The 18,414-nt window shown below is 29.0% G+C and overlaps 3 protein-coding genes across 4 annotated transcripts; 2 read left to right on the top strand and 1 right to left on the bottom strand.

The window, feature by feature from the left end:
* Positions 1–7,721: 7,721 nt before the first annotated feature.
* Lamtor2 (Late endosomal/lysosomal adaptor, MAPK and MTOR activator 2) lies at positions 7,722–8,669 on the top strand. The gene is made up of 4 exons (XM_035078603.1): positions 7,722–7,920; positions 7,978–8,051; positions 8,129–8,291; positions 8,404–8,669. The coding sequence occupies exons 1-4, from the start codon at positions 7,912–7,914 to the stop codon at positions 8,551–8,553; spliced, it is 396 nt and encodes a 131-aa protein (XP_034934494.1). The 5' UTR covers positions 7,722–7,911; the 3' UTR covers positions 8,554–8,669.
* Positions 8,670–10,920: 2,251 nt separating this feature from the next.
* inc (BTB/POZ domain-containing protein inc) lies at positions 10,921–13,539 on the bottom strand. 2 transcript variants are annotated; one of them, XM_035078592.1, is made up of 4 exons: positions 13,304–13,539; positions 12,849–13,145; positions 12,604–12,732; positions 10,921–11,176 (listed from the first exon to the last, which is right to left on the bottom strand). In XM_035078592.1, the coding sequence occupies exons 1-4, from the start codon at positions 13,493–13,495 to the stop codon at positions 11,147–11,149; spliced, it is 648 nt and encodes a 215-aa protein (XP_034934483.1). In that variant the 5' UTR covers positions 13,496–13,539; the 3' UTR covers positions 10,921–11,146. The 2 variants fall into 2 exon arrangements, with proteins under 2 accessions (XP_034934483.1, XP_034934482.1); XM_035078591.1 differs by lacking the exon at positions 10,921–11,176 and having other exon boundaries at positions 12,018–12,732.
* A 73-nt stretch (positions 13,540–13,612) lies between these two features.
* xmas (RRM_XMAS2 and SAC3_GANP domain-containing protein xmas) lies at positions 13,613–18,149 on the top strand. Its single transcript, XM_035078588.1, has 2 exons — positions 13,613–17,386; positions 17,484–18,149. Exons 1-2 carry the CDS (start codon positions 13,722–13,724, stop codon positions 18,076–18,078), a joined length of 4,260 nt encoding a protein of 1,419 aa, XP_034934479.1. The 5' UTR covers positions 13,613–13,721; the 3' UTR covers positions 18,079–18,149.
* Positions 18,150–18,414: the final 265 nt, after the last annotated feature.

Below are 18,414 nucleotides of genomic sequence, written 5' to 3'. Positions count from 1 at the left end.
ATGCTAGTGTGCGGGAGAGAGGATATATCTGGGCGTAGGACGAAGTCTATGTTCATTCTCGTAAGTGCAAGGGGGATGAGATGGTGAAGAACTGAAGAGCAGAATAAAGGAGGAAAGAAGAGAAGAAAGAGGAAGAGTATAATATTGAGGTGAGACAGCAAGCGGCAGAAGGTGTCGGCCAATACTTTCCAAGGCGTCCGTCGCCGCTTGACGTCTTAATGCACGTCGAGAATAATCTCGCCGCCAATTTATTACACTCTTTCTCATTTCTTGCCCCTCGCCACTCCCCATGTCCCTCGCGGTCCATTCCTTTATGTGCCTTTTCGGACCGTGTCCCTCTCTCCATAATATTTTGTCTTTGTCTAACACACGCACATGATCACGACACATTCACGTCGCAGTTAACTGTGCTCTCTTTCTTCTTCTGCTTCACCACCACCACCTCCTCCTCCTCCTTCGCAAAAGTCTTCTTCTATTTTCCTCGCTCATTCTCCTGAGCCGCCGCAGGCTCGCACCTAATAGAATACGTAATTTGAATTTTTGAATTATACTGAAACCAAGAAGAAGAAGAACTAGAGGATGTAGATGAAGACGGTGGACCCTCAAGACTACTAAAGTGAATGAGAGAAAGATACATGATTTAAAAAACCTGTTAGTAATAAATTTATTAATTTTATGGGATTTCGGCTGGTCAAAAAGTATTTTTAAAGCAGATTAGGAGTTTGAAATCAGCTACCGACTAAGCGCCAATGACTTTCCTCGTTTCATTTAAAGTCTCTTTTAGATGATACTAATACAGTGAAATGTCAAAAAATACAAATCGGTTTATTAAAATATTTTAAATTAAAACATCACAAGTGTGTAGTTATTTGAATTGGCATAACTTACATGCATGTTTCTGGTCATTTTTAGGAAGATCAAGGGGCAAATAAATCAAAAAAGAGACTAGAAAAAATAGAGGAAGAGGGCGTTAATCCTGTCGGTGGCGAAGAAGCCGGTAAATCTCTTGCTCGTATAATAATTTAATAACGGATTCACGGGCGCTATAGGTATGTGACCTCGGCTTCTTCTCTCATTCGGCAGGGAGTAAGATCATCAGGACGAAGATGATGAAGAAGAAGAAGGGTATAAGAAGCTCACAAGATATCCAGAGGACTGCTATTCTACATCCATAAATAATCATTCCTTGGATTAAAGAGGTATAACAACTATCATGTGGACTCCCAGAGCGTCGTTATCCTCCTCTCGCCTTCATCATTCTGGCTAACTAAAAATATTACCCTCAAATTAAAAGTCAAGGGGTATGCATGGAAAGTTATATAAAAATAACGTAAACTTGAAATTATCGGTATTCAATCGTCATCAACTTGAGGGGCGGTCATTCAGACACTTAGTCATCAGCAGAAATATTTTCTGAAGTGGTTTTATTAATGAGATTGCAATTATTTATTGTGTTTTCAAAATCATTTCTACTATTTATTGATGTAATTAAGTTATTAATAAAAAATTTTAATTAATTGATTTTAATTTTTTTCAATCAACCTCAAATATTCCAGTTATTATTAACCTTGGTAAAAATGTTTTAAGTTATGATAAATGAACAATTAATGTTAATTAATTTTTTATTTTATAAATGATGAATTTTTATTAAAAAAAATAATTATTTTATTATCTCGAAGCCTATGAAATTTTTAAAAAATCATTTAGTATTGCAGTAACTTTTGTTTGTTATTATTTTTAAAGATTGCAGGTGGAAGAATAATATTAAAAAAAATGAGTAATTAATAATCGATCTTCAATCGTCATAATCAAAGGGGCGTGACTTAATTTTTAACGCGATCACATAAACAATTTCTCGAGCAATTGGATGTTTCAAGAGTGAGAGGAAGGTTTAGAAAAATAAAAGGATGAAAGAAAGACAAGCTAAAGCAACGATGCGGCAGCTGTTGGGCAAATTAAGTGATCATCTCGTCATCATCAGTAAAGCCGCCTCGAAGGGAAGTCTAAACTCTTCAACTCTTACATTATCTTTCTCTTTCACTCTTCTTGACTCTGTCCCATGTTTGAGGCGGTGCCGAGCTCCGTGAAATTAGCATTGGGAGATCGTAAAGGAAGGCACTCCTCCTTAGAGTGCATGAGAATCATCAGAGTGAGCGAGATAAACTGAAGAAAATATGGAAGAGTATGTGGTAATCAACTATGAATGGATTTGAAAATTATCACAAAAAAAAAATGATCTTGTCGTATAACTTCACTCAAGGATTTAATAAGCCAGCACGTAATCGTTATATTTACGAGTGAGTATCTCGAGTTGAAAATTAAATTATTGTCACAATAAACATGGCTGCTATGACTGTATAAGACATGAAACCAGATGAGATGGTGAGGTCTTTGAATCATAAGCTTTCCACTTTGCTTTTAGTACTCTCTCACCAATCGCAAGTTACGACTGGAATTTATCGAGTCTTGACTATTGGATGATCCTAAAGAAGAAGAAGAAACGAGCTTGTTTGCAGCTACCACAAGCTTGTATTTTCTTTGAATTTTTCTCGGGTTTGATACTCAATGGTTGCTCGAATGAATCAGGAAAGTTTCAAGCAAGAAAACTTTCAACTTGAAACAGAAGAATTATATGGCTGACGCTGCAATGCTGAAACAATGAACCAACCAACCGGAGTGGCCCACGAAAATCCCTTGGCTTAGCGTTTGAGCTTTTTTCTGTCTTCTGTTCTTGGGTATAGCGTTGCCACTCGCTCTCGGCACAAGGGTGCTTTGTGGATTTAACCGTGCTTTTCGTTGTCATGGTAACTCGACATTTTTCCTTTTCCTCCTCTTTTTCTGTCCTCTATAGATTTATTTCATAATCACAGTCTACTCGCTGAAGAGTGAAATCATTTGTCTCCCAGTGGTATCTACGACCACCGACTGATTTCTGATGCTGCGAGTAATTTGATTTGTCGCGAGGTAGAAAAAAGATGAAAAATATTCAGCAATGATCAGGTCAAAAAAATTCAAGTAAAAATGCAAAGAGAAAATGTATGAAGGTTTGAAAAAGAAATTGGAGTAATTTTCAAACTGATGGAGATGGTTTTATATTTAATAGAGAAAATTGGAAAATGTTGTCAATAAATGTTTTAACATTATTTTTAATGGATTTTAATATTCAAGATATCGTTAGATAGAAAAAGTTATTTTATGCAAAATTATTGCAAATAGAAATTGGAAATTCTATCAGAATCTTTGAAGTTAAATAAGAAAAAATTCAAATGAGTTTTTTTAATATATCAATAAAACTTTCATTTCAATTTTAATTAATTAAATAAAATAATAATCATTTTATCAATCAAAAAGCAAACAAAAATACTTTATTACCTATTTATTAAATAAACATGATTAAATAAAGTTGTATTATCTATTCAATTTTGCACGACAGTAAATAAATAGTTGATGAGAATTTTTTTTCAGCCAAAAAAGATAAATTTAACTCAAGAAATTGGAATATAAACTATGCAAGATCAACATCTGAATCAGGGAAAAAAGTCGTCCACTTTGTCCACTAAATGGAGACTTTTCAACATCATCGTTTCCTCGTAGTCCTTCCCCTTTTCAAGTAAAGATTGTCCTTTAGCTTAACTCCGATTTTTTTTCTCTTGGTGATCTATCGAAGACAATACCTAGCAGTATCTCGTTGGAGGTTTATTACACCCTTCGATATCCCAGCTATCGTTTTCTTGATGCTTTGTAAAGCCACGGGGATCTGTCTCCAGTGTCGTCCCTTTAGCTCCTCAAAATCCCATGAATTTATCAAGCAATTCACAAGGATCGGACCCACAAAATCGGAGGGTAAACCAAATCGAATTACCACTGACAATCTGTTCACTTCAACACGCTTTTATTCTCTTTGAATTTTTATTAAGGATCAAATTATTTAGATCAACAAAATATATTCCATAATTTTTTTACGCAAAAACCAAAGATGTAAGAAGAAATATATCACTTTAAGAATTTATTTATTCGTCATTTAATTTTTTGTATTTCAAACAAGTAAAAAATTTGACGACGATTAATTAGATTCGTTAACAATGAATCTAATTTCTCATTCCCATGAGATTTTTTACATTCTATCTATTCAGAGTATTTTTGCATGGAAGAAGGAAAAATGTGAAGAAAAAAAATAAAATCAGGAACACGAAAAAGTGACCCCCCAGAGGGTGAACAATTTCACGGGTTGAACTCGTATTACAAATTTTAACGCACGAAGGGGATGGACCACGGCTATCTCAATAGCTCTCGTCTCTCATACCTATATACATTTCGTATCAAACACCTACACATGTATTCGTACAATCATGCAAGTGAAATACATCATATTACACGTTCGTCAGTGCTCGCAAATTGCACGCCGGCGCCGCTCGTTCTGGTGCAAAAGGCCACGTGATAAGCGGCTAGTTTGCACTGTCTGGTGTTTTGTAGCACAGGAACACGAAAAAAATAAAGATAAAAGCATGAAAATTCAAGTGAACGAAGTTAAAAAAAAATGTGAAGTTAAGAGATGATGGAAATTAACAGCGAGAAGAAACGAAGTAAATGCGAATGGAGGCGAAAGATAAAAGTTTCATCAGCGTGTCTATCAAACAGAATTTTTCAGCTGTGAAAAATGAATGAGTTTAATAAGAAAAATATCCTTTCATTTTACTATTAACATTTTTTACAAGATTTGCATATTTTTATTTCACTCGTTATAATTTTTCATAACAATTTAAATAAAAATAATCATGTTTACAATTTATTATTACCCTCATAATGACAAAAGTTAAGTTAATTTGTTTAAATAAAAATTGAATAGAGCATAAAAATGAAATACTGATTGTCTCAAGGCTTTAAAAATCAAAAATGATGTAATAAAAAATATTAAATTAGTTTAATATTTAAATAGCTTTGTTATGCTAATGAAATCCAACTCCATGCAACGAAACATTATTTGCATAAAAGTGAAATCCCGTCGGAGACTTAATAAAATTTTATTTAACTAAAAATTGGCTACCTTTGAAGTGAAGAGATAATTTCTCGAATGTACTTCATACTTCATAAAGTCAATGTTTGTTATTCATAATTATTCACTTGATAAAATCATCAAAGTAAGATTTTAAAGTCTTAAAAATATAAAATTATAGATTGACAGGTTGGAAATAATTTAAAGTTCTAAGAGGAAACCCTTAAAAATCGATATTACTCTAAACGACCGGATGTCTGAGGCTACTCGTACCCTATCCACTGCTGCTCATACTCAATTCATCGACCTAAATTTCTGGCAGAAATTATTCTGATAATAATAACAACTATTTCATCGACAGGTAGGGAATACAAATAATAGACGGGATGAATAATTACCAATTTAATTCGACAATTAATCTCACCCTAATTCAAGTATAAATCGAAGTAGCTACTAAATCAAATATGATTTTTTACTCATGTTTAAAAGATTAAATTTTTTTAAACGTTCTCCAGGTATTCTTATCAAGCTTTTCATCCAGTTCGACTGGCAAAGAAATATACAACTGAGCCCAGATGAGACCGTTAAGGGCAAAAGGCGGACTAAAGAGATTGAGAAAAGGAATACGAGATAAAGACAAGTGCGAGAAAGTAAGAAGGAGAACATTGGAGGCCATGATGCTTAATCCTGAGGCAATCTATCATCGCTCCGAGTATACTAGTTAGCCGATTCTATCTCTCCGCCTTTTTTACGCGCCCAAGAGTCCCGTCTCCTTTTGTTACCTTGTTTAATAACTCGTGATGAATGTACAAACCTCAGTACTTTGGTATACACTACTTTACTTAAGGAAAATTGCTCTTATTTTCACCTTCATTGTCTCCATTTAAAAGTATCAGCTTGAACTTCTTCTTCATTAATTCTTCCTTAAACTAACAATATCCTAAAGGATAGATAGCTATTGTTAAAAACTTTATCAACACTTGACCCTTAAATTTATCACCATCAAATAGTTCACATCACGTGTCTTTCCACACGCGAACTGATAACAACATGGAACTGTTTTATCGAACAAAGAAAGATATATTTAGTCTCTGATATTGAATTAAAAGTTTTGAGATTTATAAACACATCGTTGATACTAAGTTATTCACAAATAATTCTTATTTTTCTGTATCTATTCATTATTTATTCATTAAGATCGACAATCGATCTGTATCAAGATTACTATTTTATCATATTCGGTTGATCACAAATCTATTCAATTAAAATTTTTAATTATAACAATATTGATCTAATTTCACTTTTTAATGAAAATAAAAAAATAAAGAAGTGGAAATGGATTCGAAAAGTTTTCAGTCTTTTAAAACATTTAGAAATCAAATTTAAATTTTGGAAATTTGATTAATGAAGTACTGATAAGTTGATGAATGTTGACTCGTGTTTAAAAATATTTTAAACAAATTTGTAATTAATTATAAAGACCACCGTTTCAGTTTATAAATAGTTTTATAAATATTCATTGAAATCCATTAAATACTTTCACATAGTATGGAACGAAAAATTTACTCAAATTTTACTTGAATCCTAATTTGATTTTTTATTAAATTAATTATTATGAGTAATTATCGATTTCTAAAGCTTAATGTATGATTTATGGCGTATTGATATATGAATGAATGTTAATTTCAGTATAAAAAAAATAGTGGAACAAATTGTTAATTAATTATAGATTACCGTTTTATCCATTACATATTCTAATAAATATTCATTATATTCTATTAACATTCTTATACAAAAAACAGTTCTCTGAAGAGTGTTACTACATCATTTTCCAATAAATGAGACCATAAATTACATTTCATCCAAAATTTTAAACTGGTTCATTCTGAGAAAAATGAATTAGAATAAGGAGTCAAACAAGTTAGTAAGTAGGTTAATTGAAATAGTTGTAGCCTTACTATTAATACTTTGATATGAAGCATGCAAAACTTTCAATCTCAAAGACTGCTGTTCAGTCAGATGGTTGTAAAATCAATCGACCAAATCGCCAGTCATAAGTGAGATTTGTAATTTATCGATTCCGACATATGATCATGAATTTATGACTAATGGCCATGTGAAGGAAATTATATATGTAGGATTGCCAATGAATGTCGGAACGCAATGCTCAATGTATTGAAGTACTCAAGTACTAAGTATGGGATCGAGTGCAATGCATTTACTTGAGTGTCTCATGCTGTCTACATTCTCTGCATCCTAACTCGTTCATTATGTATTCAATAAATCTTAAGTACATTGAAATGAATTCGAATTGCAGATTAATATTTAATGAATAACGCTAATTGGCATTGCAATTATATTACGTTAATGAAACACTGAAGCTTAAACTCATTCAATTAATTATATGAAAAGAGAAAAAAAATAATAGATCAATAATTTACATAAAAATAATAAAAAAACTTTATCGTATATCTGTTTTTTTGTTCTATCTGATATTGAATATTCATTGAGTTTTGTTTTGGAGATCAAAATTGTCTTTACCGCGAATTATCATCTCCAAAAGTGACTTTGATTACTTTTGTTAAAATCGAAATGATACCAATACTCATTAACAATCGATAAAATAGACATGTTGATTTAAGCTTAACGATATCTAAGTTATTATCTGTCGATATTTATTATTCTCGCAGTCGGTAATTACTGTCGGTTACAAACGGAGTGGCACTACTTTCCATGTTATTGTTTTATCTTTTTCTGAGAAATGTGATTAATTTCTCTTCTTTAGCAAACATAAACATTTATGCCTATTGAATTTGGAGTAATCGTAAAAATTGTTTTCAACAAAAAAAGATAAAGAATACTGCTTAATGTTGTTGTGTGCGAAATCGAAGGGAATATTTTAATTGATTTGTCATATTATGAGCGATGTAAGCAACAATTAGTATTTAACCTTTCAGGGATATCAATTTGATCATATTTTTCAGTGTAAAATGTTAAAACCAAAGGCTCTTATGCAGGTTTTAAGCCAAGCAACTACTGGAGGAGTGCAAAATACTTTGTTAGTTTTTTATTAATATATACTTACTTATTTTATTACAGTAGTCGAAGTGTCTAACAAATATGCTTTTTTGACAGATTACTTAGTAGAGATGGAGGTCTTCTTGCTTACAGTGGCTATGGAGATAAGGATGCTCGTGTAACTGCTGCAATTACCAGCAATATTTGGTCTGCTTATGAAAAAAACGGTCGAAATGCTTTCAAGGAAGATGAACTACAGTTTGTCTTAATGGACTGTCAAGTAAATATGAGTGTATAAATTCAGTATTAAGTCTCTTTCAACTTTTAAATGTCATAACGAATAATTAACTAATAATTGTCTATTGGATACTGTAATCGATTTATTTTTACAGGAAGGCAGAGTGGTTATTACAGAAGTAGCAAATTTATTACTTTGCTTATATGCTAGAGAAAATGTAGGCTTTGGATTGTTAAGAGAAAAAGCCCAGGCACTTGCCAGCTATTTAGAACATCCATTAAAAACCATTGCTAGTATGCCTTGACTTATTCATGCAAAAAAAAAAAACAAACTATAAATGACAACTTAAAATGTTATATTAATACAATGATGTCTTTCTTATAAATATATATGAATATATTCTTACATATTTTTTATTTAGATTAATTGTTTATACGTGACAATTTCACAAGTATTTACGATTTCATGCAAATTAAATATAATGAATAAAATTGTTAGTATGACTGTTATTAAATCATTAGAAACCTAAAATTTAATAAAATCTTCATTGAATTTCAATTCGTAACTCATACATATAACAAAAATCATTCAAATACACAACTTTAGATTATTCATTTTATATAATTCACGTCATACAACATCTATTCGTGTAAAGGATCTGGTAATTATCAATAATATGAAGAAATTTGGTAGACACTAATTACGTATCCACAAATATTAAATATCTCTGCAGATGAATAAAGCACATAAATAATTTATTGTGCATAGTTCAATCAGCTTTCTATTTTATCCATTTTATTAATAGAGAAATCATAAAATCTACGATTTACTGAAATTCAAATATTTTTGTAAAATAACAGAAAAATTCAAAAATGTATGAAAAATTGTGCTTATAAAGAGTAAAAACTTTTATGTATATGTTTTAAATGTCTGATTTCCATTTTTTTTTATTACTATTTATTTTATTTTATTATAATTCTTATAAGAATTTATTGGATTATTATAATAATCCATTGTAATAATTTGTTTTATTTCTGGTATAAAATATTTTTAAAATGTCTTTGATCGAAAGTTATTTGTCACTCATTTTGTCGAATAATATTATTTTTTCATGTGTATTTTTTATAAATTAGTTGTATTAAAATTTTCTTTCATTCATACATATGCATCTAGAAATATGTATATAATTTACGATCAATTAATTAACCACACTCTATGAAATATTAAATGTCAAAACAGTTTTTAGAAATTATATTGATTCTTATGAAAGTACAAATTCTTTCATAAAAATGTTTGTTCTTTATCATCTGCTTACATTTGTGTGTAATATGCGCTGCCTAATTTTTTTCAGTTTAACATCTATTACCATCTATACTTTTATTAAATAATTTATTTTAATTATTACTACCAATCACTTTATTTATGTTTATTTTTCTTAGAATTATTATTCATTAATTAGCTGGTAAACTAATATTATATTCTCATATGTATAATAAGCCAAGTTTTTTTTATCATGGGTAATTAATTACATTACAGTTTAATTATTCATAAAAACTTTGAGCTAATAATAATTATACTGTAATATAAATGACAAAAACAATATTATTACGTATCAAGTTGTATCAAATATCTGATTATTGCACTAATTCTTATTTCTGCCATCCATCTTATTAGCATTCTTCTTGATATATAAATTTATTTTGTTCTTACTCTCCATTCTTTTATTAAATCTAATATTCATTTTTATTTATTCTATTCATGACATTTATTGATATAGCAATATTAATTTTAATTCATAATTAAACACATTTTCTCCATTATCTCCTTATAATAGTAATAAGAAAATTCAAAAGTGAAAATTCATTTTGGTAGGCCTGTTACGTATGTAACAATTAAAAAATATACACTCATCACATTCAAGAATATTTCATGGAAAAATGTACTTGGAAAATGTTTGCAGAGATGTGTTAAAAAGTTTGTTTACTTAATTCGATATTTGAATGCATGTTCAAAATTTTTTTTTATGCATTTTCAATCGATTTATTTTTTTCGTTATTTTTATTGATATTTATTATTGAAATTTTTAAATTGTATCTTAGTATTCTCAGAATTTTCAATTTTTATTTCATGTTTTATCATAATCGATGAAAGTTTGGTCCATTTGCTAAAAGTAGAAGGGATTTTTATTCCTATATAAAAACATTTACGAATATTGATAAACCATTTATCAACTATTTATGTTTCATCTTAAAGTTTTGACTCAACAATTTTAACAATACAAAAATTGTTTTGCGTGATTTTTTTTTGTCTCATTTTAGTGCTTTTAATCTCATCTGAAATAAAATAATGATAAATCGCGACTTTTCAGTCGAATATTAATATTTTACTCGTACAAGATTTTTTCTCAATAAATAGCGGCAGTGCGCAAGTTGATTTGAATATTTCCCAGTTAGAAATATGCAAATAATATAATTTTTTACAACAATTTGGTATAAAATTTTCAAATTCTTACTAACTATGAGAATTCAAAATTCTTTATCTAATTTACCATTAATTAATTTTTTTTTTTTATCATTTCATGACTCTATATTAAAATTAAAATTGAATTTAAAATTAAATTTATTATTTTTTAAGTGATATTGTCTCATAATCAGTTTTTACAATGTTTAAACAAACTCTTAGAAATTACAAAACTCCTCTATTATTTTATCTTCTTCAATAATAAGATGATAAAATATAGAATACAATAAGTTAACAAAGTCATTCAATATCATAACCATAATATTTAAATAAAATTATAAAATGAAAAAAAAAATAAAACAGTCTTCACATTATTGGTGTATAGTTGATGAAATTTGATCGTGAATTGGGCAAAGGAAGAAATACAGGAATCATGATTACATTCGTGAACCTTTTTGCTGCAACACCTAGAACCCAATGAATCCATAAATCAACATTACAACTACAAAAACTATTATGATCAACTAGAGTATTATTAACTTTTACTATATCATGCTATTTTTGAAAGAGTTATAAATCAATCGATTAATTGCCGACGTAACTGAATGCAAAATCTACTACTAACTAAAACAACATTTTTAAAAATATATAAACTTTTATTGCTTAGTTTTATTTTCAATCGGTTTTGTAAATTTAACCATTGTGTTAGTTGAATTAATACAACATCCGAGTTCATTTACTCACCTGACCAATATAGTGCTATTTAATAAGCACAAAAAGTAAACCATCAGCAGTAAAAATTTTACAGCACTGAATTTAATGGATAAATGAATAAAGAACACTCCACTTATTTTCATAAAAGACCATAAAAGCTTTTGATCGAATTTCGAATATTAATAGCGAGTTTTGTTTAAACACAAAAATATTCATAAAAAAACAAAAATAATCCCTTATAAGAAATGCCTGAACATGCAACACCTAATCATGCAGGACTTAGGAAAGAATTAAAGAAACCAAACCAATGAAAGGCAAATATTCTTTATTTGTAATGAAAAGCATGCTTTACAATATAATATTAATTTATATACCAAATAAGTGACAAAATAGCAATAATAAAAAATAAATTGTTATTTAAAGTATTCAATTATTGAAATATTAATAATTGAACATACTAATGACGTTATAAACAAATGTATGTTATAAAAACACATGCTCATGCAAAATTTTGTATGTCTAAAAAATTGAAATCCTTCTTTTCAAAATCAATTATTAATAATAAATTTGTCAATTTATTCACAAAAAATAATATCAGCAAACTTTTTTATATAATATCTACGGAGGTTTTGGCTATGTTAATATTATTTGAGCCTTACTCCTAAAATGTAAAAATAATGAATATAAAATACTAATAAGTTGATTATTTATAAGTGAGTATAATACTGCAGTGCCGTTTAAGAGATTCAAGTGATAAGTATGGGGTATTTCTCAAAATAACTATTATAAATTATTCTCTTTCAAATGATCATGAATTTTGGTCTATGGTATGTAATTGGTTATAAGCGTTGAAATCTTTGGCTGTGATGTTACTATTTTGCAAATCGAATAAATTGAAACAATTAATCTTCATGAAAAGAAGTAAAACGATTAGTGTAAATTGTCGCTTGTTACGTCGGTTAAAAAGTAATAGCATACTAAAATTGTAATATTAATAATTAATATATCTTATCAAAATAATATCAAAATGAGAATAATTATAAACATAATAATAAATATAAAGTAATCATATTGACACTAATAATCTTAATAATGACATAAAAAATATAAAGATCAAAATTTCACACTATCAACGACTATTTTGGCTGGTGTGTGCAGAATGCGAATAAGATATTGGTACCTTTACTCGATCTGTCGATTCCTGTTCTTTAGTATTTATTTGACTTTGTCCATATTCTCTGCTAACAACACATAAAAACTCTGCATGGTCATTATTGCCATAGTTATATTGAGAACCAATATTGACTAACTGAAAAACAATTCATTAACTTATTTAGCGTGTGTTGATGATTATCTCTACCAAATAATGTGATAAATATTTATATCAGTATAAAGTATTGATAATAAATAAGAAAAATAAAATACCTGCTCAAATTTCCAACCATCAGACAGTGTTGATACCATTTGTGTGATTTCATCTTCATGACATTGTAACACTCGATAAACATGATTTTCTGAGTCCTTTGTAGGTCGAGTATCTCTCATAATTATTCGTTCATTAACAAGTCGAATTAGTTCAGTTATATTGTAAAATTCCGCTTCTTCTAGAACACCTTCTTCCGTGAGATCTTTATTAATTACTAATTTTCCATGTCGAAGGTAATTTAAAATAGGACTAAAATACGTAGGATCTCTGTCTATAAGATAAGCCCCCGTTTCATCCTAAAAACAAAACAAATATCACTCCAATTTTATTATTATAAAAATAAATAGATTGAGGAAGAACTTGACTACTTTTAGATAACAAAATAATTATAAATAATATATTAAATAAACAATAAATATATTTAAATTACGCGGTACAAAATATGTCAACTAACCCTGTCGGAAATGAGGTCGGAGTCTTCTTGGCAAAGCCGATACAGGAATGAGTTAGGATCTCGTGCTAGAGTTGTTTTTGCTGTTAAAAAATATGTTCCACCAACATTTAACCGTACCCACTGATTATTAGTACGTTTTTGAATATTATTTTCTGTCATTCCGTGCGAATTTGTATCGGTAAAGTCCGCCATCTTGGCATTGAAAACATCGACTAACTTCACATGTTCACTTGCATGCCAAACCAATTGAAGTTGCTCTCATGAAAACAAATATAATCGATATATTTTTTATCGATATATTATTTTTATTTCGATTTAAATAATAATTTTTAAGGTTAGTTTGTCGGCAAATTTTCAATATAGTGAACCCTTATAACATTCAATAAAATGTCAGAATTAATTAGTGTATAAAATTAAAATGTTTGCAAAACCAATAGTGAAAAAAAAAGATTCTTCAAAAATTTTTCAAGTACCAATCAAAATAAATGATGAAGAAATTCAGTCGGAATTAGACTCAATGTCTAACATTACAGAGTATCATTTTCATACAGAAAAAATAACAGAATCATCTGATAGCAATTTATTACTACAAAAAAAATCAAAAATGGTTTTAAAAGAATCAACTAGATTTACAGAAAAAATTACTGGAGAAACGGAAAAGTCATCTGGCAAAGAAAAAATAGAAATGGAACCTTCTATACCTTATTTGTCATCAGATGCAACAATTAATGAACTAAAGAATGTAATAAAACAGCAAGCAAACACTGCAGAAGATCGATTTAAAATTCTAGATGCCAGAGATAAATTAATGAGACTGAAACAAGCTAAAATTCATACATTAGCTACAGCTAAAGTTACTATAGGAACTTGTCCAGATATGTGTCCAGAAAAAGAAAGATTGATGAGAGAATATCAAAGACAAGCAGCTTCATATGAACTTCTAAATACTGATGAATACAAGATAAATCATAGTTTAGCAGTTAAACAGTACTCACGATCATCAGCTGATCAAGAGGAGCCTATGCCTCAAGATTTAAGACCAGTGAGTTCTTTGAAAATGACTATGAGTTATTTATTACATGAAATCACTGATTTAGCTGATGAAGAAGGAACAAATTTAACAGAGTGGTATCATTTTATTTGGGATAGACTTAGAGGAATAAGAAAAGATATCACTCAACAAGAATTATGTTGTTTAGATACAGTAGAATTGGTTGAGCAATGTGCTAGATTTCATATAGTTTGTTCTGAGCGATTGTGTGCTGAAGATGCTGCAGTTTTTGATAAGAAGATTAATACAGAAAATTTAACAAAATGTCTTCAAACTTTAAAATATATGTATCATGATTTAAGAGAGAAAGGATTTGTATGTATTAATGAAGCAGAGTTTCGAGCTTATATTATTTTATTAAATTTAAACAATGCTAATTTTATGTGGGATCTTCAACGATTGCCTTCATCCATCCAAAAATCTCGTGAAGTAAATTTTGCAATAAAAGTGTATTCATCAATTCAATCTAAAAATTATGCAAAATTTTTCAAACTTGTCAAAGAAACTACTTATTTAAATGCTTGTATTTTATTAAGATACTTCTTCCAAGTACGAGTGGAAGCGTTAAATGTTATGGTGAAAGCTTATTGTAGGACAACGTCAACATCGTACCCTCTATACGAATTTATTGATATTTTGGGATTCGATGATGAAAATGAAGCTATTTATTTTTGTGAACAAGCAGGTTTGAATGTTTCTAAAGACGAAATGTATGTGATATTAAATAGGCAAAATATTTGTTCACCTCCACCAATGATGGATCAAGCAAGAGCAAAAAATTTAGTAGAAGCAAAAAGAATTTCTCTTGGATATTCTCTTGGGCAAATGATAGCTGGTGATAAAATGCCGAATAAGCTTTATTTAAATCATAAACCACATAATAGTTTTGATGCTCAAGGATTTTTAAAGTCAGAAGCTATTAATGCTAACGATCAAAATAGAGGTACTGATGAAATTGAACAAGATCCTTATGAATACATGGATGAAGATATGCCAGGTGAGACAATAAATCGTGAAACTTCAAAACTTCCAACATATTCAACAAGCCATTCCACAGAAGAAGAATCAAAAAAGCCAAAGGATTCTAATCACCATAATATTTTTTCAAGATTAGAATCAAATATTTCTAAAAAAAAATTAGATGGATTGGATCCTCTAAAATCTAAAGATAATAATAAAAAATCTACAGTACGAGATTTAAGGTTAAAAATGAAATCTTCTAATAAATCAAGTAAAAGGTCATCAGTTTCAAGTACAACTTCGACAGCTAGCAGTATTCCTAAAAAACGAAAAGCACTTTCTAAATTTGAAGATGTTTCTAAACAAGATTCAAATATCACGGATGCAACACCATTTACTTCAAGTTTTCCTCAAAAATCTATTCTTTCCGAAAATCAAATGAATACACTACCTCAAACTTCATTGCCTTTTTCATTTACTTCGCCTTCCACACCTTCGATAAATTTCCAAGCTCCAAAAATACCTACCTCTAATTATAATCAATTTAATTTAAAAACTACGGAATCTCCTAAAGCGGTAAAAAAAGAAAAATTGAAGGAAAAGGTGAAAGAAGAAAACAAGACGTTCCAAGATAAGAAGAAAGAGCAAGACGTTTTAGTAGAGAAAACAAAGAAACAGGAAATTTTGAAGAGAATTGATGAAAAAGCTATGAAAGAAGCTGAATTAATTGAGGCCAATGTTGTTCGTGATATTTGTGCCAGTATTGTAAAGGAAGAAATAGAAAAAAATAAATTCTTTGAACGATTAAGTGACAAAATTTTCAATGAACTTTTAGATCAATGCATTCAAGATGATGTTAAAAGTATTTTAGATAAAGAATTATATATCCAAAGTAAAATAAAAGATATTTATAAACGAGTAAAAAATAGAATAGTCTTGAAATATGCTAAAATTTGGCGACTACGAGTATCTAAAATTAAACAACAAAGAAAAGCATTAGGCAACACACCTGTTTGGTTACCTAAACAAAGTCTAGAAGCATGTGCAAAAGCTTTTTACCATAAGGAACAGAATCTAGTGATTCAAAACATGAGAAAAAGAAACAGTTCGACTGATTTTGATGAAATACATCGTAAATTTCTTACCCCTATTGAGACAAAAATTTACGAAGGTCTAAAAGATAATTTTAAAGCATTAGACAACGAATTTCCATCAGTTATGTTTTGGAAATTAATTATTTCTTGGCCTTGTTTAAAAAATAGACCTCTTCTTCATCGTTATAAACATATTATGAACGAGTACCTCTGTCCTGGAAATTCTTCTTTAGATCCGATTATAAAAGTTTATAAACCCCGTCCTTACGAAACGTTAAATATTTGTATTAAACATGTAGAAGATGTTGTGGATGATGAAAATTATATTGGATCAGATGGATTATTTTTTATTGCTACAGCTGATGAAGATACTGTAGCTGTTGGAAAAAGATTAACAAAGACTGTGCTTGCTAGGCAAAAATTGATGCCGACACCTCTTTTATTTATTATTGTGGGTGATGATCAAGCGTCTGAAAATGTTACACCAACAACAGAGCTAAAAAAATTATTAAATTCGGGATATTTGTCAGAGTATGTTATTCATCATGAAAAGAAGATTGATGAAAGCATTATTTTAAGATTAACACAAACTGGAATATTTTGGCTAACTCTGAATAAATCACCACCGATTCCTTTAGAAATGAATACTTTAGTTGATGTTATTGATACTTGTTTGACAGAAGAATTATGGTTGAGAATAAGTGGACATGCTTCCTTTAATCCAAATATCAAAGCTGCACTTGAAGATCCAAAATTTGTTATAGATCTTCATAATGAAACTGTCAATTATTTCATTGACATAATTCTTGATCCAGAAAATACTATGTACACCGACTTTCCAGAAGAGTTTAGAAACTTCTTACCCAAGAAAGTTTATTTACCATGTACTTATCAATATTTCGATAGTGATTGGAAAAAAGAGGATAACAGGGAAAAAGTTGAAAGTGTTATTAATAGTTTATCATTGCCTCCCTGGCCGTAAGTAGTTATTCGAATTATTTTATTGATTCTTGTTATTCGTAATTTCTTCATCCAATAGTTATTTTATTTTTTAATTAAATTTTTTTATTTACAGTTTTAATTGGCCAATCAACGATACAATGGAACTTCATAAATCTATTCAGCATTATTGTCAATTAACATTAAAAAACTCCCATCCATCTACGGTATCTTATAATATTCTTGGAAGTTTATTTTTCATGACCGATAAGGAAGAAATATCTCACTTTATTCTCATCATTATTGAAATCATTAAAGAAAAGCTACGTCATATTGACAAAGACATAACAGTAGTTTACAATAAAAATCATGTGAAACTTTTTAGAACTCTACCATGGTGGTTGAAATCAAGCATTTTAATGAATTATATCAAAACAAATCCTTCGCCAGCTTCACCGCTATATAGAAGAGATTCACGTAAAGATATTTTAATGAAACAACAACAGCTTGATGAGGAAAAAGTAGAAGTGTCACGCATTATTGAAAAATATGACAATATTTATGAAAATGAAGATGAAAGTGATTTCAATGATTCAAACACAATTATTGAACAATCTTCTGTAGATGATTTTCGAAATGCATCTATGAAGCTCGAGAAGATGTTGTCACAACAACAAATCTCAAGTCAGGCATTAGAAAAAAAACTTGAATCAGCATTAAAAGAAACATAACATAATTTTTAAATAATTAAAGAACAAATTTTATTTTTAATGACTTAAAAAAATTAATTACTTTCCGTTAAAATTCATTAGAAAAAATTAAAATATTTTATTACATCATTTTTTTATAATTAAATCGAACTGTAAAAAATATTTCTTGTTTATTTACAAACTATCTTACAATAATTGAATCATGTGACTTTAATACATTTGTGTATGATAGAACTAAAAAAAAATAAAATGATTATTATTTTTATGTACTCAGTGAAGTAACTTTAGGTCATTATGAATAAGGAAATACATATTAAGTAATTGTTTATAAATATTAATGTTTGAATTTTTTAACCA

Source organism: Chelonus insularis, unplaced genomic scaffold (assembly GCF_013357705.1).
Source record: "Chelonus insularis isolate UGA/USDA-ARS -01 unplaced genomic scaffold, ASM1335770v1 contig_164_pilon, whole genome shotgun sequence".
Classification (NCBI taxonomy): Eukaryota; Metazoa; Arthropoda; class Insecta; order Hymenoptera; family Braconidae; genus Chelonus; species Chelonus insularis.
This window is presented reverse-complemented; position numbering and strand designations above follow the sequence as displayed.

Excerpts from the sequence above, each read along its gene's own strand:
- Lamtor2 (XM_035078603.1), top strand. Across the intron at positions 8,052-8,128 it reads GGAGGAGTGCAAAATACTTT|ATTACTTAGTAGAGATGGAG; the intron begins GTTAGTTTTTTA and ends CTTTTTTGACAG. Across the intron at positions 8,292-8,403 it reads TTGTCTTAATGGACTGTCAA|GAAGGCAGAGTGGTTATTAC; the intron begins GTAAATATGAGT and ends TTATTTTTACAG.
- inc (XM_035078591.1), bottom strand. The coding sequence starts at position 13,495 with ATGGCGGACTTTACCGATACAAATTCGCACGGAATGACAGAAAATAAT. Across the intron at positions 13,146-13,303 it reads CCGACCTCATTTCCGACAGG|GATGAAACGGGGGCTTATCT; the intron begins GTTAGTTGACAT and ends TTTTGTTTTTAG. Across the intron at positions 12,733-12,848 it reads ATGGTTGGAAATTTGAGCAG|TTAGTCAATATTGGTTCTCA; the intron begins GTATTTTATTTT and ends ATTGTTTTTCAG.
- xmas (XM_035078588.1), top strand. The coding sequence starts at position 13,722 with ATGTTTGCAAAACCAATAGTGAAAAAAAAAGATTCTTCAAAAATTTTT. Across the intron at positions 17,387-17,483 it reads TTATCATTGCCTCCCTGGCC|TTTTAATTGGCCAATCAACG; the intron begins GTAAGTAGTTAT and ends TTTTATTTACAG.